General features: G+C 36.9%; 2 protein-coding genes across 11 annotated transcripts in view; both read right to left on the bottom strand.

Moving 5' to 3' along the window:
• Positions 1-11,145, bottom strand: part of nf1b (neurofibromin 1b) — a 60,589-nt gene extending 49,444 nt beyond the window's left edge. For 4 of the 7 annotated variants that reach the window (XM_051907988.1, XM_051907986.1, XM_051907989.1 and 1 more), the window contains exons 1-12: positions 10,821-11,145; positions 6,315-6,458; positions 5,882-5,965; positions 5,560-5,750; positions 5,353-5,459; positions 5,178-5,245; positions 4,068-4,143; positions 3,824-3,981; positions 3,158-3,331; positions 2,243-2,371; positions 892-966; positions 657-788 (exon numbers count right to left, since the gene is read on the bottom strand). In XM_051907988.1, coding sequence (XP_051763948.1) covers positions 657-788; positions 892-966; positions 2,243-2,371; positions 3,158-3,331; positions 3,824-3,981; positions 4,068-4,143; positions 5,178-5,245; positions 5,353-5,459; positions 5,560-5,750; positions 5,882-5,965; positions 6,315-6,458; positions 10,821-10,880 — 1,398 coding nt within the window. In that variant the 5' untranslated portion in view covers positions 10,881-11,145. The remainder of the gene's footprint in view (positions 1-656; positions 789-891; positions 967-2,242; positions 2,372-3,157; positions 3,332-3,823; positions 3,982-4,067; positions 4,144-5,177; positions 5,246-5,352; positions 5,460-5,559; positions 5,751-5,881; positions 5,966-6,314; positions 6,459-10,820) is intronic. The other 3 variants (XM_051907987.1, XM_051907990.1, XM_051907993.1) reach the window with 1 other exon arrangement.
• A 1,704-nt stretch (positions 11,146-12,849) lies between these two features.
• Positions 12,850-23,639, bottom strand: part of ksr1a (kinase suppressor of ras 1a) — a 39,565-nt gene continuing 28,775 nt past the window's right edge. For 2 of the 4 annotated variants that reach the window (XM_051907996.1, XM_051907998.1), the window contains 13 exons: positions 23,232-23,293; positions 23,035-23,144; positions 22,643-22,811; positions 22,354-22,395; positions 20,444-20,492; positions 20,292-20,355; positions 19,715-20,205; positions 17,872-17,968; positions 17,650-17,783; positions 17,255-17,386; positions 17,036-17,171; positions 15,899-16,032; positions 12,850-14,048 (listed from right to left, as the gene is read on the bottom strand). In XM_051907996.1, coding sequence (XP_051763956.1) covers positions 14,042-14,048; positions 15,899-16,032; positions 17,036-17,171; positions 17,255-17,386; positions 17,650-17,783; positions 17,872-17,968; positions 19,715-20,205; positions 20,292-20,355; positions 20,444-20,492; positions 22,354-22,395; positions 22,643-22,811; positions 23,035-23,144; positions 23,232-23,293 — 1,627 coding nt within the window. In that variant the 3' untranslated portion in view covers positions 12,850-14,041. Of the gene's footprint in view, positions 14,049-15,885; positions 16,033-17,035; positions 17,172-17,254; positions 17,387-17,649; positions 17,784-17,871; positions 17,969-19,714; positions 20,206-20,291; positions 20,356-20,443; positions 20,493-22,353; positions 22,396-22,642; positions 22,812-23,034; positions 23,145-23,231; positions 23,294-23,639 lie in introns of those variants that run through there. The other 2 variants (XM_051907997.1, XM_051907995.1) reach the window with 2 other exon arrangements.

Raw genomic sequence — 23,639 nt, 5'->3', positions numbered from 1 at the left:
TAAAGAAACTGATCATTTCATTCAGAAAGGATCTTTAAATTGAACTTTCTATACCTGAAAAAAAATCTATCATGGTTTCCACAAAAATATTATACAATACAACTGTTTTCAACATTAAAAATAATAAGTGTTTTCTGAGCAACAAATCAGCATATGCTGAAAATATAGCTTTGCCATACACACATACATATATATATATATATATATACATAAAGTACATATATGTGTGTGTGTGTGTGTGTGTGTGTGTAATAAATGCTAAATTATGTAAAATAAGTAGTTTTACTTTATTAATTTGTGTATATATCATATGCTATTCATAAATTGAATTGTAATATATTTATTGGCCCCTTTCTTATTTAAAGTATATGTATTATTTGCATATATTTTTTCTTTGTGATTTTTTATCTCTCTCGAGTCATTATGAAATGTAATTTTCAACTAAAACAGATTTAAAAATTAAAAAACTTCTGTATTAATTTCTGAGATGACACAGTATATAGCATACTGTATGCTGTTTCACATAGTAAGTCTAAAAATAGTAGGCTGTATGCAGTAAACTGTGCAAGTATTCTATTCCAAACGTCAGCCTAAGACAGCTAGCAGGACACTAGAGGCGGCTATCTCATATCAGAGAAGTTTTGCGGGCGTCTCACCGGGGTCATACGGAGGGGGGCGTGACTGCTGCAGCCCTGCACGGCTCTCCCCAGAGTCTCAGCAAACATGAGCCGCAGCTCTCCCGAGTAACAGTACACGGTATCGATCTTCGGCCACCAGTCCAGCGGGGACTAGAACATGACAGAAGACACACAGAGGACATTTGGACACCCTAGGAATAAATCAGACATCCTATCTCTATAAGGGTGAACTAAGGACACCAGGAGCTCTTACATTAGTGATGATTCGGTGGAGAGAATTCACCAGCACAAAATGAAAGGTAGGAGGCGAGGACGGGGCCAGACACACCTTACAGAAAAAGAAAGAGGTTTGGTGCATGTTCTTGGGACAGTGTATAAATTTAACAAAACCCTACAGGTTTTATTATTCTTTGTATCTCCAGATAACAAATTCAAATTAATTAATGAATTAATAGCGAAATATACAACTACTCTTAACTATATCCAACCATACCTAAATACATGCAGTATGTAAATATACCAAATCTCAACTGATTGACTGTTGTATAAAAATATAAACCACATTTTTGTCCAGCGATAAATTAAAAGTTGGCTATATACATCCTACTTTACCGCACAGCTCTATACATGTTGTATACAGGCTGTATATATATTATATCTAACTTTCATTCATTCGAAATAACCAATATAAAGGGATCATTTTGGAACAAGTCATAAGGTCAATATCATATGATAGGATGTGACATCATTTAGACGTCTGCAAAGGACCACATGGTCGTGAAGCAAAGTAAGTAACTCTCTTTTAACCATTTGAAAAAATTTTTCAAATGTTTTCACTTGCTCATAAGAATGTCCCGAAAACATCAGGTCATTTGGTACAACCGCTATAAAACATGGAAAATGTAATATTTTAAAAACTAGCTAAACTAGCTAATTAGCTAGCTAGCTAGATATCAGCCTGTTAGCATTGTTTAAAAATATTGTCATTTGGTATAACCAAAGGTGTCATTCGGTAAAACTGAAATGTTGGTTAAACCGACATTTTTTGGAGACAAATTTTGCCCATCTTGTAAAAAAAAAAAAAGACAAAAGCAGTGTTAATAATCTCATTGTTAACACTTAATAAAACTTCAAAATTAATTAATTATATCTCCATTATGTTTTTTACACTTTTAAAAACCTTATTTGTCAATGACCCATATAAGTTTAGACATATATTATAAAAAACTTGATCCGCATCAACTGCCTGATTTTTTTATTTTAGCGCAAAATATAACTATATTATTGCCTAGCTCTTTATAAAAAGTTGGATATATAAGTATGTCCAACTTTATCTGTATACATACATACATACATACAGTATACCTGTGTAGGGTGATATATACTATACAGCATATCTCTGCTTGATTGTTTGTATCGTCTCAAAATGTAAACTATATTATCGCCCAGCTCTAATCTGCTAAATATAATTATAAGGCAAAAAGGTTTTAAGAAATTATATAAACATTAACATCATGATTTTCTGTAATGCTGCTTTGAAACAATGTGTACTGTGGAAAGTGCTATATAAATTCATTTGAATTTGACCTGACTTGTCCACACACCTTAAACTGCTGATTGTTGTGCGGGTTGATTCGGAAACAGGAGACAAAGCAGTCAATCATTAAGTCCATGTCTGCACTCTGGCTTCCTGCGCCTCTGGAAAATGGCTTAGCTGGGTTAAACAGCAAACCCTGGAGACAAAGAGACAACCATCAATGAAGATGACAGCATCAACAAAAAACATTCAGACAACATTTGAGCCGCTGGGAGTCACCACACTTAGGTTTCTGTGTTTGTCCCTTCTGTAATCTGACAAGTTGAGCTGTGGTGTTTATATGGGTGATGCAGGTTTAAGTCCTGCCTGCGACATTTCCTAAACTCCATTCCCTTCTTATAGCTTAAGTCTACTGTATCATATTTAATATGCAAATTTCTAAGGCCTCCCTTGTCAGGTCGCGGTACACGTCTTTTTGCTGTTAAATCTTTAATATTTTTTATAAAGTAAACGGAAGAATAACTTTTATATTGTTAGTAATATTTCAATATAACTCTTACTGGACTGAAGCAACTTAGATTTACTTTTTTTTTTTAAAATTGTGTTAAAATGAGTATCAAATATGATACATCAGGCATCTTACTCAGACATATTATTGAGAAATGTATAGTGACAAATGATATTTATATGCATTTTATGTTAGTAGTCTCCTATACTGTTATAAATAATATCTCACTGATTTACAAGCTATTAGAATTTCATTTTACTTTTAGCCAAATAAATATCAGCAACTGCACCAAAATGCATATTTTTGCTCAGTTTGGACCTCTGAATATAATTAAGGTGTTTTTTTTCTCCTTGAGTATGAGCTCCATATCCTCCTATATCTTACTATATGGGCCATAACCACCTGATGTATCGAATACGATACTCAACAAAAACACAGGAAAACTATTTTTTTAAATACCATATTTGTCCATACCTTCAGATCCATGACGATGGACTGCACCAGCAGGAAGATAACAGAGTGATCCTCCCAGTTAATATACGTGGACGCCTTGCACAGTTTAACACAGGCGATGGCTGCGCTCTCCGTCAGCTGTTTGCTTCCACCGTGACCGGTCAAGGCTTTCCGTAGATTCTCCAAAAACAGTTTCTACAGGGAGAAAAACAACACCACATGAATATACATACCAAGCAGTTTAGGAGGAATCTAATTGTAGTTACAAGTCTAATATTAATTTTACAAAAAGTATGGCCTTCAAACTATTTATCAACTATAAACTATGGGATGTAGTTGTCTAGGTTGAGCATGTGTGCGTATACATGATTTTTCAATATTAGTGAAGCTCAAATTCCTGATATGGGTTTTGTCAGTGGCTGATGTTCATAAATAAAAATAAAAAAAAATCATTAATTTACATTTCTATTCTATAGCATAAAATGTGCCAAATAAATAAAAATAAATAAATAAATAACCAAAATAATTGAAAAGGTGACTAAAATTACTTTACAAATTTATTTTACAAAATATTACAATATTTAAAATGTAATTGCCTATTTAATCTGTCTATCAGTGGGTATTATAATTTAAGAACAATAAAAATCAAGAGGAGATCTTCACAAGTACATGTTTGTTTATGCTTGCCTTGTTGTCTTTAGAGTCATCTGACGTGTCTCTGGACATGTCTTGCGTGATGTCAGGACAGAGGATGAGGAGGATGATCTGCAGAGGCCAAACGGCTGCCTTCCTCTTCGTACTTTCGGCAAAACTATCCACCAGATCAAACAGCTTCTCAGCACAGTCTAAAAGACACACGCATCAGATTCATACATCATCTCCAAAGCATACTGATATGGTACAGTTAAAGTGAGGTTTTCAGTAGACGCACCAGCCATGTCCGCCTGAGGCCTCTGGTACAGCCTGGTGAATTCATCAGGATAATTCTCCACCCAGTTCCAGAAAGCCTACAAATCCAATCGATTTTTTTTAAACACACACTGCAGATGCACTGAGACAGGACAACACTAGGGGTGGCTGCAGGGTGAATTTCATACAAAACACCACCAAATCATAAAAACCACAGAATACAAAAGTATCTTAAACAAAACGTTTAAAGGTGCAGTAAGTGGTTTCTGAGAAACAATATTTGAAATCAACCCAAACAAACACCTCTCCCTTCACCGCTCCTCCCCCAAAATGCACAAACACGCAAAGCAGGAGTGGTTGTCTCTTCTCTGTATCATAGCTGAAGCGAAGCAAAATAATGCTTTGCTAAAAATAAAGCCAGAGAGAGCTTTTCTAATATTAACATAGGTCCTAAAGCTCTTGCCTGATCATAACCCTTCTTTTTCCAGTGATATTCCTCTGACCTTTTGTAATGTCTCTCAGCAATCTCTCTTTCTACAGTCTTTCTTCAAATCTCCCTCTTGCTCACTCTCTCTCCTCCCCCATTATGAGTGGATACGACCCCTAATGCTGATTGGCTACAAGTGTGTTTTGCTGCTCGGTCTGATCCACTTTCAACAGCGTTTCTCAGAAACCGCTTACTGCACCTTTAAATCTATAAATGTGAGAAATGTATTAATGTATCAGGTGACAGTGCAGTTGGGAGTAGCAGTTTGGACTATAATAATAATAATAATAATAATAATCCATGAATTATAATAATGCTCTTTATATTGTTTTAATATTTATATTGTTATTAAGGCAATAAAAAGCAATTCTTTAATATATAATAAAATTAAAATAATACAATTTAAAATAATCATTATATTGTTGTTAAAGTCACATAGCTGCAATGTGTTTTCATATGTCAAAGGCACAATATGTAATTTTTGCCGCTAGAGGTCGCTTATTCAAAAAAAAGCGTAACTTGATGATGCCTTGAATGAGCGTGGAATCATGGGAGTTGTCGTCTTCAGCTCCACAGCCAATGGAAAGCAACATATTGTGCCTTTAATGATAATATAATAATAATAGTAATAATAATTCCACCTACCTTTTCTAAATTGTAAATGACACTCAACTGGGCTGCCTTCTTCAGGGCTTTAAATTTAAACACAGTTTCTACAAGGAGAAAAGAGTTACACTTTAACTCTTTGACACATAAAAAGAAAAAAAAATCTGTTGGCTCTATTTTATAGTATTAGAGCTTGAGTTTGAGTCTATCAAACCTTGCAGTAGACGTTTGAGTTTACAGCAGTCCACGTTGATGTACTGGATGAGCTCAATGTCATGCACGTCTATGTTATCCTCAGAGCAGACGGTCAGCTCCTGCAACCTGCAGAGAACCAGACAGAGCAAGTAAAATCAGAGAGATCAAATCCACTACGGATACATTCATTCATTCACCCAGTCACAAGTGGCTGTACAGTATGCACCTGGTGGAGATGCGGCTGAAGACAGCGTTGAAATTACTGCAGCTCAGAGAGAACAGAACCCCACAGGCTGAGTTCCTCAGCTCGGCCGCGTGCTGGTTTCCCTCACGGAACGTGTGGATGAAATGACAGATCTCGGGTAATAACTGCTTCACGAGCATCGTCTCGTCCAGACGCATGCTGTCCTTTGGTTGCTGATAGAGAAAGAGAGATTATAGAGCCCATTTATGGGATTTATGAACATCTGCCTCTCAGAACCTCAAAATGATGTTGAAAAAGCAATACGGTGACGAGATACAATGAAATGTCTGCAGCCGTCTCTCACCCCTGCCAGGCATTTCTCTAATGTGTCCATGATGATCAGCTGGGACAGGTAAAGGTTCTTCTCCGCAGTATCCCCAAATATTCGCTGTAAGAGAGAGATGACAAACTAAGCAACATTCTCTGCCATTGAACTCCAGCTCACAGAACCATCTAACAAATGCTCACAGTCCCTCTGGTCTAGTAAACACTCAATTTTCTCAATAGCCAACATAAATATCTAGAAAACATGGAATAATGTTGATATATAGGACCAATAACATAAGAAAATAAAGGCTGTTGGGGTCAGTACATTTTTTAAAAAGAAATTAATACTATTATCTTGCAAGGGTGCATTAACATTTATAATAACTTTTGAACGGTAGTGTATGTATTATAAAATATTATAAATACACATTAAGTCAGTATGTAAATGTTTATTGTGTCTACGTACTCACCATGTTGTTGACGTTCTTCAGTATGTTGGTGAGTCCACTGATGACCAGGGAGAATTTGTACCTGGAGATGTTGATCAGACATTCCTTATTGTGTTCTGTGCTGATTTTAGTGTGTGTGTTCTGCAGGCCGACTTTCACAGGAAGCTAAAAACAAACAAATATGCACAGTTAGGCTGTGTTCAGGAACAAATGTATGCATTCGGAATTGTGTTCAGAAGCTCCACAAACTGGATGAGATATATCAGAGTGAATAGTGAGTTTAATTTATGGTCTTTTAATCACACAAAAAACTTTCAACGGCTACAGAAGATTTCTAATATACTGCGTGTGTCATATGAACCACTTTTATAGTGTTTTTAATTGTCCTCTTTTGTCATTTTGGAGCTTGACAGTCCAGTCACCATTCATTTTTATTATACACTGGTGGTAAAAATTTTGGAATAATTAAGATACAGTACAATCAGTAATACTGAGAATTATTATTATTATTTAAAATAACTGTTTTCTATTTTAACATATTTCAAAATGTAATTTATTCCTGTGAAGGCAAAATAGAAATTATAGAATGCCTTAAATTGATTCAAGTGAAATTAAAGACGTTAATAATCTTACAAACTATTTATATTTCAAATAAATGCTGTTCTTTTGAACTTTCTATTCAAAGAATCCTGAAAAGCTTCCACAAAAAGATTAAGCAGCAAAAACTGTTTTCAACATAATAAGACCCATTATTAATAATTGAGCAGCAATAATAATTGAGCACTAAATCAGCATATTAGAATGATTTCTGAAGGATCATGTGACACTGAAGACTAAAGTAATGCTGAAAATTCAGCTTTGCCATCACAAGAATAAATTACATTTTAAAAAAATATATTAAAATAGAAAACAGTTATTTTAAATAGCAATAATATTTTGCAATATTACTGTTTTTATTTGTATTTCTGTACATTTCTGTATATCTGCATTTTTGATCAAATAAATGCAACCTTGGTGAGCAGAACAGACTTCCTTTAAAACATAATTATTCAAAACTTCTGACCTCCAGTATATGTAAAAGAATAGCCAGGATATTCTTCAAACATTCACATGAGAGTGAGTGAATTATGTAAAAATTATTTAGAAGGTGAACTATTTCTTTAATCGATATGAAAACATAAAAAAAAAAAAAACTTGCTTGCTGCCCTACAACAAAATAAACAGTAGCAAACATCTCAATTTCAAAGAGCAAGTCGGAAAATGGCTAAAAACCAATCAGTGGCACAGAATCCCATTTTGGGATTATCCAGAGTTTAGGCCAAGTTTAGCATCACAAAACACCCCTAATCTCCGCTAAACTTCAATCAAACTGCAATGATCCCAACACAGCCCACAAGCCACACTTCAACAAGGCCCCTCTGTCTCCACCTGTTGGCTGGATGCCCTCTGAGACCCTCAAAGATGCTGATCAGTGTGTATATACTGTACGCCACCAAATCTGGTATTTAGCACCAACAGTAATAATGCTAATTTGGCTAAAGACTCAATGTGGAAAGACCGTTTTCAAAAGTTTGTTGTTGCAGTACCTTTAGCAACCACTGAGGGGCAGAAATAGTAACTTGTACCTTCTAAACTGAAATATTCTTCGTGTTGCCACTTGCCAGTTGAACCTGCTCATAAACATCAAATTTCTCCTGACACTCACAGACTTCTGCTCTTAAACAGACAGTTCACCCCAAAATGTAGATTCTGTCAACATTTACCCACAATTTTTGAAGAATATCCTGTCAGAAACTCACCTTTTGTGATCCATAGAAGAATGTAAGATATACAGGTTTGGAACGACATGAGGGTGAGTAAATAATGAAACGACAAAGATGGCGGCCTGTTAAGTCTGTCAATGTTTATTTGATGTCTGGTCGAATTTTAGTCAAAAACTTCTGGACATTTAACACGTTTCTGCAGTTAAAACGTACACAGAGGCCAAACTACTCAAATAAGATGAAAAGAAAACAATAGTTTAACCATTCACAGGCTTTCACTTGTCTGTGGTAAACAATGGGTTATATTTCTAACTTCTAAACAGTTTCATAAGTACAATTGCAAGTTTAAACCAGTAAGATCCTCACTAGATAGGGAGAGTCATCATTGCATAAGATACTACTCTATATATCATGCTGAACACCACACAACATACCTCACTGAAACCATCTGAAGTAACCTAATAACTCTGAAGAGATTTTCAACCGATGATGCAGCTCTTAAATAAGAAAGTGAAGCTGTGTGGATCAATCAAGGGTCAGCTATGAGGTTGGTTTACTTATGGGACACAAAAAATATTAAGTGGAAGTATGAACGCTAACCTTCATCTCACATGATGTTATGACTTGTTCCTGGAGCAACAAAACTGGACATGTTCCTGGAGCAACATTTGCATCAAACCGTTTCATACAGGCAATTTTATCGGGAAGATTTTGTAGTGTTTGTTCAGCATTAAAATGGTCCCTGACTTATGAATTAACCTTATTCACATGTTTTTGTGACATTTATCATTTAGTATGCATGTGAATACACTGTTTTTAAGATGTTTATCAGATGTTTGGACAAAATATGTTTAAAAAATTTAACAATATCTAGACTAAAAATCTACCAAATGTTCAAAGATACCAAAGATATATAATATACAGGCTAGCCTTCTACATTGATAGAAATATATATTATAAAATAATAATATTATAAAATAAACAATTTAAAAAAAAAATCAACTAATAATTAATAAACAACGCATCTTTCTTCAATTAAACTGGCACAGCAGTACAAAGTAGTTGGGATCCCAAGAATCTGTCTGAATATCTAAATCAAAATTTACCTCCTGCTCTTTTTATGAAGCTTTGTCCAAAATTTTAAGCAAGAATTGAATATGTATTTAGGTACAATCTCAATAACTGTTAATAAGAAAGCTATCAAATGTTAGACAAAATTTCTTAATATTTTTCATCATCATGTGTACCGTCTCCTTTTTACCCTTCTTATTTTCTTCCTCTATTAGATTAAAGTCACCATGAAGCCAAAAGGGCGGGACAACCTGTCACTCACATGAGATCGACCAATAGCAAACCACAACCAAAGGACAAAAATCAAGTCCTGGCTACATTTTTTCTTGTTTGAGAAGCATTTACATTCAGATATACGTCAGAATATCTGAACTTCAGTTTCATGCCGACATTGATACATATTTTATTGTTATTCTTCTTACCACACACCATTTTCAATTAAAAACAGAAAAGTTTTTATGCGTTTTTTTCGGCCGACAACTGCGATTTGGGGGCTGAAAATGCTTTTGAAACTTTTGAAAACGGGTTTCAAAGTGCAAGTTTTTGAAAACTATACCTTTATTGTCTCCTTGGCTGCGTCTGAAATCACATACTCTCTTGCGTAAGTACTTATTTTGAATAAGTAATTACTTCACGACCACTAAAAAAGTATGTTCTATATAGTATGAATGTAATCCGGACGCACTACATTTGCCATGTTGTCATTTCCATGTGACCTACCAGCGCCAGTTACGTCGCTTCACTGCCATTCATAAATCCTCTCCCATGGCCTCATGGGATAGTAAAGTGTCCATCATATGCACACTTCAGAATCTCGCCGCAAGAAGTAGGACATCCAGGTATTTTTTACCTACTCTTTTATGAGTACTGTGAATTCGGACATACTTCTTTGTCACATACTGTTTTTCGCCTACTATATAGTAGGGAAGTACGCGATTTCGAAAGCAGCCATCGTAAACTACAAAAATGTGAATTTGTGAAAACGGTGACATCATACGCATGCGTATTACATGTTTAGTCTATAGTCGCATAGTATTTCATTACAAAGTGACATCGCCAACTACTGGCCTGGCAGCATAATACAGCATTTTTAATCGTTTTCACGGATCCGTCGTCGTTTTGAAAACGTTGTCGTCTGTACGTGAACAACACAAAGAAAAACCTTTTCTGCTTTTAGTACATCGTTGTCAAGTAAACATACCCTTAGAGGCCGAGTACAATAAAATGCAAAAGATATTTTTGTGGTCAAATTTTGGCTTTGGGGGGGATGGGGCACATAGTCTAAGGGCAGTGATTGGTCAATAAGAATGTTCTTCCAATCATTGTTCTCTTATTATTATTATTATTATTGTTTTTTATAATAACTGCTTGACAGGCGTAACTCTAACCCTAAAATCAGTGGTCAGTGATTGGTTGAAAGGAATGACTTCCAAGATGAACCCTTACCCTCTGATTTTAGATTAGTAGGGGTTGTTTAGGTTTATTGTTGACAAGAATGTGGTTCCAGGTTTAGTAAAGGATGCTGAGCAACATGTCCTACTGGGTTAGTCCCGTCCCGTGCCTTTAACGTTGTTATGGGACATAAACATGACAGCATCAGAATGAGCTGCTGCACGGATGCGCTGCGGCGGCAGCTGCGTAACTGCGCATCCGTGCAGACGAAGCGTTCAGAGAAGTTTAGGTGAGCTCTGACCTGCTCGTCGAATCGGGTGATGACGGCCTGGACCCACTCCACGGGCTTCTGCGCCGCCATGGCCGCTCACGCCTGCACCTCCGCCACTGATGATGATGAAGATGATGATGATGAAGTGGAGGAGGAGAGGACGCCTTTTCCGCGGTCCGCGACCCCTGCGCTCCTCGATCCGTGCCGCGCTGAGGGCCGAACGAGGGGCGGCTCGGTATTCGGTCTGGTCGGTGTCAGAAACAGCAGCATGCCGCCATGACAGTGCCGGAAGTTTAAATCCTCCGATCCAGCAAAGCAGCAGCAGCACAGCAGCGGTGCAGATGAGAGATGAGAACACGAGTGCGCATGCGCCAGCAGAGAGAGAGAGAGAGAGAGAGAGAGAGAGAGAGAGAGAGAGAGAGAGAGAGAGAGAGAGAGAGAGAGATTTTGTATTTGTTTTTCATTTATATATATATATTTTTTATTTATTTTTTTTTAATTATACTGCAAAATTCATTAAAACCGAAACTAAATTTTTTTTTAAATATTTGTTTAGTTTCCGTTTTTTATTTAAATTATATTTTGTATTTAAACTAAATTCTATATTCTTCAAATATTTTATTAATATTATATAATGTTGTTTAATACTTTGCCAATGTTGAAAACAATAGTCATTCCGATAAAGCTAATATTCAGAGAGAGAGTGAGAGAGAGAGCACAATCACAAACCAGAAAATGACTTTGAGAATTATTTTTAATGATTATTTAAATACATATTCATATAGTTTTTAGCTCTATATATAACCCCTCTTGTTACACTTTCTGAGCAATGTTTTTATATGACCTAATCCAAAACATACAAAATAAGTAAACAAATAATAATGTAACACATGAGGTTTGTGTTTGTAATTTCTATTTTGATGTTAAATAAAATCACTTTATAGGTCTAACCTTGGAAACTAAAAGATAGTTTAGTTTGTGTAAAAGCATACACTTCAAGTCTCTATTCTAGCCACTTTCCAGTCACATGCTGTAAAGGAAACAGATTCATGAATCTGGGGAAACGCAGAGAGAGAGAGAGACAGAGCAGAAGAAAGAGCAGCTTGTTGCAGGCAGTGCGAGGCGCTGTGTGAGTAAAACTCAAAGAGATGCCGGAAACAGCATGGTCGATGCAGAACAGTGAACGCTCTCAGACACAGAGAAATTAGAAGCTGCCTCGAGACACAAAGCAAACCTTTGTGAAGAGCCCTGGAGCTCAAACCTCACAGTAAATGGACAGTTTCTCAAGAGTCTCCAGACCTAGTCATGGTATTCACAAGAATATGGACTGCTGGCAGCAAGCTGCTGGGTTCACAGTGTTTTTGACAGTTCATTTACTCACTGACAATTGAATGCCCTGATATAAACATGCAAACTTCACTGCTCTTTAATGATAGGCATATTTATTATTAAATAAAAATAAAATTGTATTTTATTTATTAATCAGCAGGGTTATATATCTTTCAGACACTGAGGAAGTTCCGTCACTCCAGTATTCTGATTTTTTCATCAATGGCAGAACTGTCTTAAACTGTTACCATTCCCTTAAACTCTGAATATGGTTAGTTAGTCTTGAAAGAGGAAAAATGCTTTTTAAAGAATTGTCTAAGCAACTTTTTTAAAGAATACGTGCTATTAAGGGCTTCACTGTGCTAGTGAAGTTGTGTGAACCTGTGCTTTGGTACACTTGACCCCGATTCCAGTTATGGAATGAACTCCCTGCAGTGAGACAGTGTAACACTGACCCCTAGAGGTCAGTACTGGCATAAACACAGAAAAACCGAACTGTCATTTTTCTGAACGCCCGTCTTTCTCTCTTTTTCCACAAAGAAAGTCTAAAATCTCCAGTTATTTTCATCATTATAAATGTATATAAAACACAATTGTGTTCCATGAGAAGGATTTTTGTCCTCATTATTATGTTTATGTGCTAACAATGACAGTCTGAGGCAATTTGTCCACCATTCCCCACAAGTCTCTGCAAATCCCCGGGTTTTAACGTGTATAGATCGGAACACAGTCACGTGACAAGCTCAATTTTATTGTCTTTCAAGGATGAGAACAGACACTGTGTACAGTAGCCACATGCAATACAAAAATATGACTGTACATGACATGTATCGACCCATTCTAAAAAAAGTTTTCCATGTTTTTGTTTTGTTTTTTTTACATGAAAAAATATAAAGAATATTTACATCTGGGATAGCACAGCAGTACCTATTCAAAATGTCATGATGTACAGTATATATATTTATTTATATTTATATAAAATGTCCATATAAATATTAAAAGAATTCTGTTCATTGACTGTACAATAAATAAACCATATTTATACATAAATATTTTACATTGTCATTGATATTTCTAAACCACAAAGTCCAGTCTTTCACAAAACAAACAAACACACACCCTTCCACATACACAATGTTACAAACACGCACGTTACACACAAACACACATGAGAGTTCATGTTTACACAACTTATGGAACACTGTTCTGCTGGGTTCATTGAAATCTCATTTTAATTCAAGAGTTCAACATCTTCGTCGTGGAAAATCAGGACCGATAGTAGTCAGATGAGAAGATGCACATGCTTCTCTTTGGCTCATTTTCGCATACTGTACTCAGAAATGGCCCTTCTATAACCCTCATCACATTTTGCTAGAACCTCACAGCTCAAAAACTTCCCATCAACAACATTATAATTTGCGAAACAAAATGTCTACTATCGGACACCATGGAGGAAGAGTGACAACTAAAGGTGTGTTAGCATGAACCAGACGAGCCAATCAGAGACAGAATCAGCGCATGTCACACAGGACTAAGAGGCACCAAGACCACGAGAGAGGGAGAGAAGAGAGAGAGAAAGAGTGAGAGAGAAGGAGAATATCTTCATTGCAGTGTCACTGAATCCTGCGAATCCAACAGGAAATGCGTCACGTGATGTCACAAACCGGAGCAGGAGGGGAAGAGAGAACCAGTCGCACACTCCGAAAATAATAGTAGAAATAGGAATTTAAAAAAGGCAAAGCGTTTCGTTTTATGCATGGTCACGGTAGTCCCCCATCCCACCACCCACAGAACCAAAGAAAGATAGAGACGGAACAGCAGGCGATGTTAGTTTGTAAGTCCAGAAGAGGTCAGGCTTTCAGCAGGCATGCAAGGCAGGGCCAGGAATTGAGTTTTGCATTTCTCATGATTCAGGCACGTGGCTACAACCTACAACAACAAGAAATGACAGACAAAAAAAGAAAGAGAGGCAGATTAGAGAAAGAAAGTGATAGTTCTAGAGTTATGAATTCACAGTAGGAGAGGAAATTAGCAGTAAGACAGATTTTCATAAAAGGGTGTGTTCACACTCGCTTGGGACCAAAAAAAGAAAGAAAGAAAACATTTAGTCTTGGTCTGCTTAGCGTTCACAGTGGCATTTTTAACACTGAACCTAAAGGCATAGGGATACGTTCACAACCTGATTGGTCAGCTTTTATGATGTATATTTTGTGACGGAACTTACCGAACATCCAAAACAATGCTGTGTGCTGGGCTAAATGCGCTCGTTGCACATATAATGGTATTTTGACCAGCTGAGAACTCGCAAAGAGCTTATAAAATGTGTAAATGTGTCACAACAGTGGCAGAAATCCCTCCGTCACACACACACACAAATAAAGATCCTCTGCGAGGAGATGCGGTTCTGATGCCTGTACCGAACTATAATGGGCAACATCGTGACTATGAGGTATGCTTGAGCATTCTGTCCTTTTTAGGGTTGCATCTTGTGACATCATGTCCTGTTTTTGGTTCGTTTACATGTATTTGGTCTGTGCATTCATATTTCATACGAACCGCAACAGAGTTCGTTTGGAAACGGACCGAGACCCACCTTTTCAGCGATCTCGATCTGCTCGTTTGGTGCGCACCAGGGTTCGGATGGTAGCGTTTATATTTATTCAAATGAACCGCACTAACAGAGCAAGGGTTTGTTGTAATCGAACCGAACCTGCCAAGTGTGAACACACCCTAAGTATGCCGGTCACTACCAGGGGGTCCAGATTCAGCTCCATGGAGGGAATTTACAAAAATAAACTAAATAGTATTCGGCTAGTCATATACTTTCAAGATGGCAGCTACATTGATGAGCGAAATGAGTGGGACCACCTTTATATCCAATACAACAGATTATAGATATGACTGGAGTATTTATATCAAGTGAACCTTATTTTAAGTGAAATTAATTACTTAAAGGTTCAGTAAGCAAATTATAAGAAACACTGTTGAAAGTAGATCGGATCGAGCACCAAAACACACTTATAACCAATCAGCAGTAAGGAGTGTATACACTCATGAGGGGGGAGGTGGCTGTGTTGCATAGCATGTTCGTTAATTTGGGGGCGAAGCTATGAAGATAGGGCTGTGATCCTTTTGGGTAGGGGCGTGTTTGTTTTGGTGATTTCAAATATCAACGTTTCTCAGAAATCACTTACTGCACCTTTAATGCAACTGAAGAAATAATGTAGTATGTAGTTTTAGAAATGGATCATTATTAGCACACATTACTAGCAAAAGCTCAAAAAATAAACAAAACAAACAGGAACAATAATTTAAACAATAATAAGTATTATTATTTTTATTGACTGGCAAGAGTGTTTTACTGTTTTCGGCCCGATAGGTTTCAGATTCCCTGCGATGCTACATAAGACAAGCAGTTTGAAGGACAGATGGATGGAAGGATTATTATTATTGTTGTTATTTTTTATTATGAATAATCATAATAATAATTAGTATTGTTATTTAAATAATTAAATAATAATATTTTATGATAATGGCTTGATTTTTCCAATTGAACAGTTATCAGTGCGGATACTGCTCATCTGAACAGAGACAACCGAGACGTGCTGCTGATAAAAGTAATGAACTGAACAAGATAAAAACACTCCTGGTGAAGAGAAGGCCAGGCAGGAAGTAACCAAACAAACAACACTTATAAAGTGTGTCATTGTTTCTGCAGACTGTGCAGGTTTCACCTGTTTGTCCTCTTTTTACAGTGTGCCACACTCTAGGATACATACTCTGCAGACTTCCAGAAGTGCCCGGGGTGAGACAGACGGCGGTTGAGTTTGGGCAGTTTCTCCAGCATGTCGGCCAGCTGTGTGAATGTGGGCCGATTACATGGGTCATATGACCAGCAGGCAGAAAGAATCTCCTGTGGGACAGACAGGAATCGAGCAGTCAGCACTAACATCCGAAGTTTGGATGTTTTTTTACAAGGAAAACTTCTAAGATACCACATTTTGTACTCTTTGTGGCTCACAGAGTGCTGATGTAACATGAAACTAAATGAAAATAATTGATCAAACAGAATTATTTTCACAAGGGCTAACAAGAAACAAATTTATAAATGACAAATTACGCATTTTGTTTTGTGCTTCAATGTTATTTCTGATGCGATTTACTAATCTTTACAAATTTCTGTCAGAATAAGCTAGCTAATAAGCTAGGGCTGAAGGGTGATATGTAAAATATTATAGACTATATAAATTTTGAAACCGAGTTTTGATTTGCCTATGAAAATAATGTCAAATAGATGTTATCCTTCATAAAGAATAAACTATGAAACCATGAAAGTATGATAAATTAACCTCAGTGATATTTTGCCTTTATTGACACATTCAGTAAAAAAAAAAACAAAAAAAAACAACAACTCTTTTTTGATATTATTCTGTAATATATACTATTCTTTAATTTTTATTGCCAGCTATTTTTTTCTCTGTATTAATCTGATTAATTGGATTAATATGACTGATCAAGTGCCCTTGAGCTGTGGAATGACACTAAAATAAATAAATAATGAATAATAATAAAAATAATAATATAAAAAAATAAATCATTTTTAATAATAACAATAATAAAATGATTTATCATTGTTTAATATTATTATTAAACAAATGTAATTATTAATTATGTCATTTGTTAATTATCACTTATAATATGTAATAATATATTAAGTACAATTATATATATATATATATATATATATATATATATATATGGTATTATTATTTGTCCCATTATTTGTTTTATTATTTGTTACCTTATTTTCACCCAGGCAGCCTGGGTTCGAGTCTTGGCATGGGAAGTGGAATGGAGTAGTGTCATTTTACTGCCATCCCACTGAGCATGTGTCAACTTAAAAATGTGGCACTCACCGTGACCTCTTTTCCTAAGTTGATCTCTGCCAGGACCCTCCTGATGCCCTCTCCGCTGCCCACCTGCCAGATGGTGGCCTCTACGGGCTGACTGGTGATGGGCCAGTCTCTCGCCTGCAGCTCGTACCAGATGGTGCTGAAAGAGTGCAGATAAGGGTGGCAGGTCAACGCTACTCTGTTTGGGGGCCATTTATGTCTAAAGTTAAGTATATTTCTTACCCAAAGGCATAAACATCAGCAGCATTAGAAAACGGAAGTCTGTCCTCGTTGTTTCCAGGGCTCATTTTACGCACGATCTCCGGAGCCAAATAACAGATCCACCCGTGAGGAAGTTTCAGCTCGTTTTCACGTCTAAAAACACAACAGATCTGTTAATCAACTGATTTATGGTAACAATTCACATGACAAGAGCAAAGGTGTGGTCACATTAGCAAAATTTTGCAGGGAAAAAGGTCAGTTGTCTATAGTATAGCATAGCTCACACGCAGAAGCCACTTTCAAACCAAGCAGCTTTGTGTTAGTCAGTGTGGGAAATTCACCAGGTTCCTACTGAAATGACTGGATTTCGCCTGCAAAACTTCACAGAGCAACGCACCTTTAACACTGTGACTTACCGGCCCTCCTGAACCACTCCAGAGATCCCAAAAAGGCCGAAGTCAGTGATGACAACTTTATTTGTGTCATGAAAGACATTTTTCGATTTAAGGTCCTTGTGAACGATGCCCTTAGCATGAAGGTAGCCCATCCCCTAAAACACAGGAAACACAAGCAAGACTTTAATCATACGAAGCCATACAGATATACAACACATCCAACAATATCCATACAAACACTACCTTCACAATCTCCTGCGCAATCTGCCGAGTCTTATTGATGTCCAGTGTGTTTTTTGTGTCCCTCACAACGGAATACAACGTCCGGCCTTTGCAGAAGCTGTGGGGAAATTAAAGACATGCTTTTCAAAGATGTCGATTGGTTTGCCACCTGTATGGACTGAGACTAGCGCTGTGCAATTAATCAAATTTTATGAAATTACGATTACGAAAACACGATAATCGAGATACTATACAGTTAGATATAGACTTGCATGAAAAAACTTACAGCACTGTTTATTTCATCTGTATCTTTTTTTCTGTTGTATTTGTCCTATTGTTTGTAATTTGCTTTTTTTGTTTTTATTGTATTACTAACTGTTTATTTGCCTTCATTAATTGTCTTATTAATGGACTTATTTACATTAGTTAGCCTAGTATTCTGCTGGGTTATCGAAATTGGCATCAAGAATTATGAAATTTTAATATCATAGCAACAATTTTCAGCAAAATATACTTAAATAAATATAAATATCTCTACCATAGACTGTAAAAAAGATGGACAGCACGTCTCCGCTTCCTTCTACTGTAGAAAAATGAAGCCAAAATATCCCAGTAATGCTCGTTGCCGATTACATTGCTACTCAATCGCAAACACAGCTGTCAATCATGACATTACGCCCCGTTTTTATAGCACCAAATAATTAACTAAAACCAAATATGTCTGTGTGATAAGAACTACCTAAAATGACAGAAACCATCTTTGGAAAAAAATTATTTGAAGTGTAATTGGATTTTTTAGTTTGGCTCGCACCCCATTCGATTACATAGAGAGGGCGGAGTTTAAGACCTATACTGCAGTCAGCCACCAGGGGGCGATCGAAATGCTTTGGCATCACTTTTCAGGACTTTCAGCACACATATAAGGTTTTGGTCATATCGCCCACTCATAGGAACAGATTTACTAAAGTGCTTGCAGCAGTGCAAACCCTCTTTTGACATTTAAACACCACTGTCAGTATTCACTAAAGACACGCAGTGAAAAGTTGGCAATAAAAAGGCGCAAACATGGTTATTTTTGTGGATGGCCTTGCCAGACAGCCTTCTGTATTCTACTTACGAAAAAAGTGTAAAACTCTCACAGTTCAAAAAGCTTACGCTTTGTCCTACGCCTTCCCTATTCAACTTATGGAAAAAGCTTAACTTATGCGAAGCCAGTTTCCGTTTCTTCCGTAATTTGAATAGGGAAGACGGTCTGGCGGAAGCTAGATATTTTACTTCATAACTTGTTAAATATGGATATTTTTTGTACACAAATGCATCACTTCGCTTCAGAAGGCTTTTATTAACCCTCCGGAGCCATGTGGAGTACGTTTATGATGGATGGATGTGAACAGGACAGCGCTTTCTTCAGCTCATACTCGTTGGTCCCATTTACTGCTATTATAAAGCTCGGATGCATCAGGATATTTATTAAAATATCTCCGATTGTGTTCATCAGAAAGAAGAAAGTCATATACACCTAGGATGGCTTGATGGTGAGTAAAGCTTGGGCTAATTTTCATTTCAAAGTGAACTAATCCTTTAACTATGAATCGTTTGTGAATCCTGAGGAGAGTTTTCGGGAAGGTCTGTTTTACGCGCAAATTATTCAGAATTTACTCATATGTTTACAAAAGTTTCACGAATGAGGCCTTTGTGAGCAGATCACCCGCAGAACTTTACACTCCCATGGGAGCTTTTATGAGCTTGCAGTGTTATGTTAATTTGTCAGTTTTGTAAATCTGACCCATAATCGTGTTAAATAATCGTGATTACAATATTGCCCAAAATAATCATGATTTAGCAGCCCCAACTGAGACGTTACCTAGTAATGATGGCGAGATGAGGCGGGGCCATGCAAGCTCCCATGAAGAGGACGACGTTCTCGTGGCGCGTCTGTCTGTAGTTCATCACCTCCTTTTTGAAGAGCTTCAGGTGGTCCTGGTTGTTTCCGTCAATCTCCAGGAGTCGGATGGCCACCTCTCCATGCCAGCGGCCGCGATGAACCCGACCCCAGCGGCCCTTTCCAATGAGCTCACCGAGATCCAGCTGCTCGAAGGGAATGTCCCACTCCTGCAGGTAGACGCTGGTCTGGCTGGCCTTACGGGAGATGGGACCCTTCCAGTGGGTTCCTCCTCGCGTGCTGGGCAGGTCGTCCAGCTCGTCTCCTTCATACTCTCCTTCTGAGGATGGGTTCAGCTCTTCCATATCCTCCTCCTCTTCATCCTCAAGCTCTTCCTCTTCATCTTCCTCTTCCACTGCTACATCTTCTTCCTCCTCTGCTACTATTTCCTCTTCTTCCTCTTCCTCCAGTTCCTAGACAAGAGGAACCAACCACTATGAGTTTTCGCAGCAGTGATGGGAGCATTACCATATCAGATTCAGTTCCACACGCGTCTCACCTCTCTGTCGTCTTCCTCGTCTTGTTCCGCATGCATCTCCTCCACTGACGGATCGATTTCATTACTGTGCACACAATAAAACACTATGACTGAATGCAGAACATGCAGCTGTATATTTATCCTTCTGAGCAGTAAATTTCACCGTTACTTACACTGTGTCTGGGAGTCCATCTGAATGAAGGATGCTGGGACTGCACACATCTATGTAAAACAAGAAAATATTGATCAACTTATCACATTTGAAAGTATATATAACGCTGACACTGTAAACAAATTATTTCTATAGTAGTCAACATTTGAAGTGGATCAAAACCTTTCAAAGTTGTCCTAAAACCACCTTCTTAGGACAGCTTAGTTCTTAGGACAACTTTGATTCACTTTTTTGATCCACTTCAAATGTTGACTACTGTATTTGAACGACTACAGAATTTACTGATATTATTATTGCTCAAAGTAACATGCAGTGTCATAAATCACCAGCAGGGTGCAGCTCATCTGACAAGCACAAACTACTCTTGAGCAAAAAACCAAATCAAACCTCAGCATGCAAAACATGCAAAACACATTACTTTAGGCACTGCTCAGATTTGTAAAAGTGAGTTCAGTTCACTGCAGACCGAATGAAAAGAATTTGAGAGTATGCTAGCCATTCTGGAGCTGTAAATCTACTGAAATTCATTGTTTCTCATAGAAAATCCACAAAATTATGGAAAATAAGTGGTTTATTTAGGCCTTATACCCGCAAATGTGTTGTTAATGGATCACCAATAACTTTTCAGAATAATGTTAGCAGCATGTAGTGTTCTTTTTTATTTTAGTACCATTTATATACTATTATAGTATATAATATATAGCCTTTTATTTATTTTCTAATTTTGTTAAGCACTTTTTAAGTTTTTTTTTTAATATTTCTGTTTAGCTTTCATTATTTTTAGTTTTAGTCATTTTAGTATTTCAACTTATTTTACTTTAGTTAGTTGCAAATTTTCGTTTTCTAAGTTTAAGTTCTTCATCTAATACATATTTTATTTTATTTCAGCTTTATTTCAATTAACAAAAATGACTTTTAATAGTTTTAGTCAACAATAATACTATTACTTGAACAATTTGAACAATATTAGGCAGAAGTGATGCATTATTTTACTCCAATTCCACATCTATCTATCTATCTATCTATCTATCTATCTGTATAATTGTATTCATTTAAAGTTACTGGAATATGCTTTTACTAATAGACATTTTATTTAAAGGGGACCTATTATGCCCCTTTTCACAAGATGTAATATAAGTCTCTGGTGTCCCCAGAATGTGTCTGTGAAGTTTTAGCACAAAATACCCCACAGATCATTTATTATAGCTTGTCAAATTTGCCCCTATTTAGGTGGAAAAACTCTTATGTTCGTTGGTACATCCAATAACAGAACATTTGTAATGCTTTTTTGGTGCAGACATTGTATATCTCCAGCTGCTACAGAAAGTAAACAAAAATGGCAGACTGCTGTGGCTCACTCAGGGCGGTATCTATTCTAATAGGGCAGATCGTTACTAGCTTCCCTACTCCTACGTAAGAGTAGGGGGAAATCTGGAATCACGCGTTTGGAGAGACTGTTTAGGATTTATGGGGATTATAAAAAAAGGAGTGGGTGGATTTTTACCATTAAAGCCTGGCTGTTTACACACACTGTGGACACAAATCTGTGTTCAAACACCTTATAAAAGTGAATTTTGCATAATAGGTCACCTTTAAAATAAAAAGAAAAGACATTGGGGAAATTAACTAAGGATAAATTTCATCCGCTGACAGCAAAATTACACTGCAAGAATGGAAATATAATATACTGGATATGTGCAAGACTGGATATTATAGTGCTTCATATATGATACTAAATAACGATGAATTTATATATTATGATATAGCGATCATTTGATCACCATTTGAAGAGTAACTGCGCTGAAATATTAAACTCAGATGGTGCAACTGTTTATTGAATTTGCACCACTGAGTCCTGGATGTCATTATGAGGGCTGAAGAACATTACAGACTTTCTGTTTGTTAACTCACCAGGGAAGATAAACTGCTGTCGGTGCTGAAAATAACAGGCAGCTTTTCCACAGAGGAGATAGACAGGAAGAGAGGAAGACAAGCAGGAAGCAGACAGAGAGACAGTCTGAGGTTAGAGTTGAAGTCCCATTATGCTTTATGTTGAGTTAGAATGTTACATGCAGATAAAGAGTCCTGAACATCAGCTTTCTTTTACACAGGATTAATGCAGATGTCTATTATGCATTAATCAATGTAGTATCTGTTAATGTATTAGTTTATTGCTGTGTCAGTGTTTACAGGTGCTTACCTGGAAAGTGGAAGCGGTTGTCACGGTGACCCTTTGGGGAGGGGTTTGGGGGCGGGGTTACACTGGGAGGGTTGCTCTGCTGGAAGGGGGCGGGAGAGGAAGGCGTAGAGGAAGTGGTGGAGGACGGATTACTGCTGGAGTCCAGTTGATTCAGCACTGGTGGTTGATCCTGCCAGAAAGAAACCAACTGCTTTCAATGCTCTATTACAAGAATAACTGATAAAGACTCCAGCTGAGTTCATTATGGAGTACTAGCATACTTCTCATTGTGTTTACTGTATATTGCTTTTAAAAAAAAAAAAAAAGTACATGATGTGCATAATCTGGACATTATACATACTGAATACTACAAAAACAGAACTGTTGTATGAATGTCACATAGGAATCAGTACCTTCTTTGTTATTGCCTTAGGTAGCGTCCCGAACTGTGGAGCTTCGGGTGGACGGTCCACGGGATTGTTGATGTCTGAGGGTACAGACTCAGTCCTACGAATCTTTGTGACTGAGAGACGCACATGAAATTGTTAGAAAATCATGTCTGTCATGATTGATATTCTTATATCTGAGCAACAAATAAGATTTGACTTACTGGGCAGGAAGGAGATTCTGCAGGACGGAGCTTCTTTAGTGCATTTGTTGTGACACTTTAACCTACAAGTAGAAAAGATGACACATGAACGGGAGATATTTACGTAGATGACTGTGAGGACACAAACAATATTGATTTATGAGTGTGATTTCCTTAGGTGAATCTCACAAAACTTGTCAAAAACATATCGCAGGTAAATAAAATAAAATAAAATAAAATAATAGTGCTGTCAATCGATTAAAAAAAAAAAAAAAAAATTATTTGCACATTTTTTTCTGTAATTAAATCGCGATTAATCGCACCTACCGTTAAAGTTTTTTATATATTTTTATATTGTAATAATTTCACATTTAATCTCCAAATTAATGTAGAAACTACATAAAGGCAGCATATTTAATCTAACAGGCA

Source organism: Ctenopharyngodon idella, chromosome 10 (assembly GCF_019924925.1).
Source record: "Ctenopharyngodon idella isolate HZGC_01 chromosome 10, HZGC01, whole genome shotgun sequence".
NCBI classification, from domain to species: Eukaryota; Metazoa; Chordata; class Actinopteri; order Cypriniformes; family Xenocyprididae; genus Ctenopharyngodon; species Ctenopharyngodon idella.
Note: the sequence above shows the minus strand (reverse complement) of the source record. Positions and strands in the feature narration are given on the sequence as shown.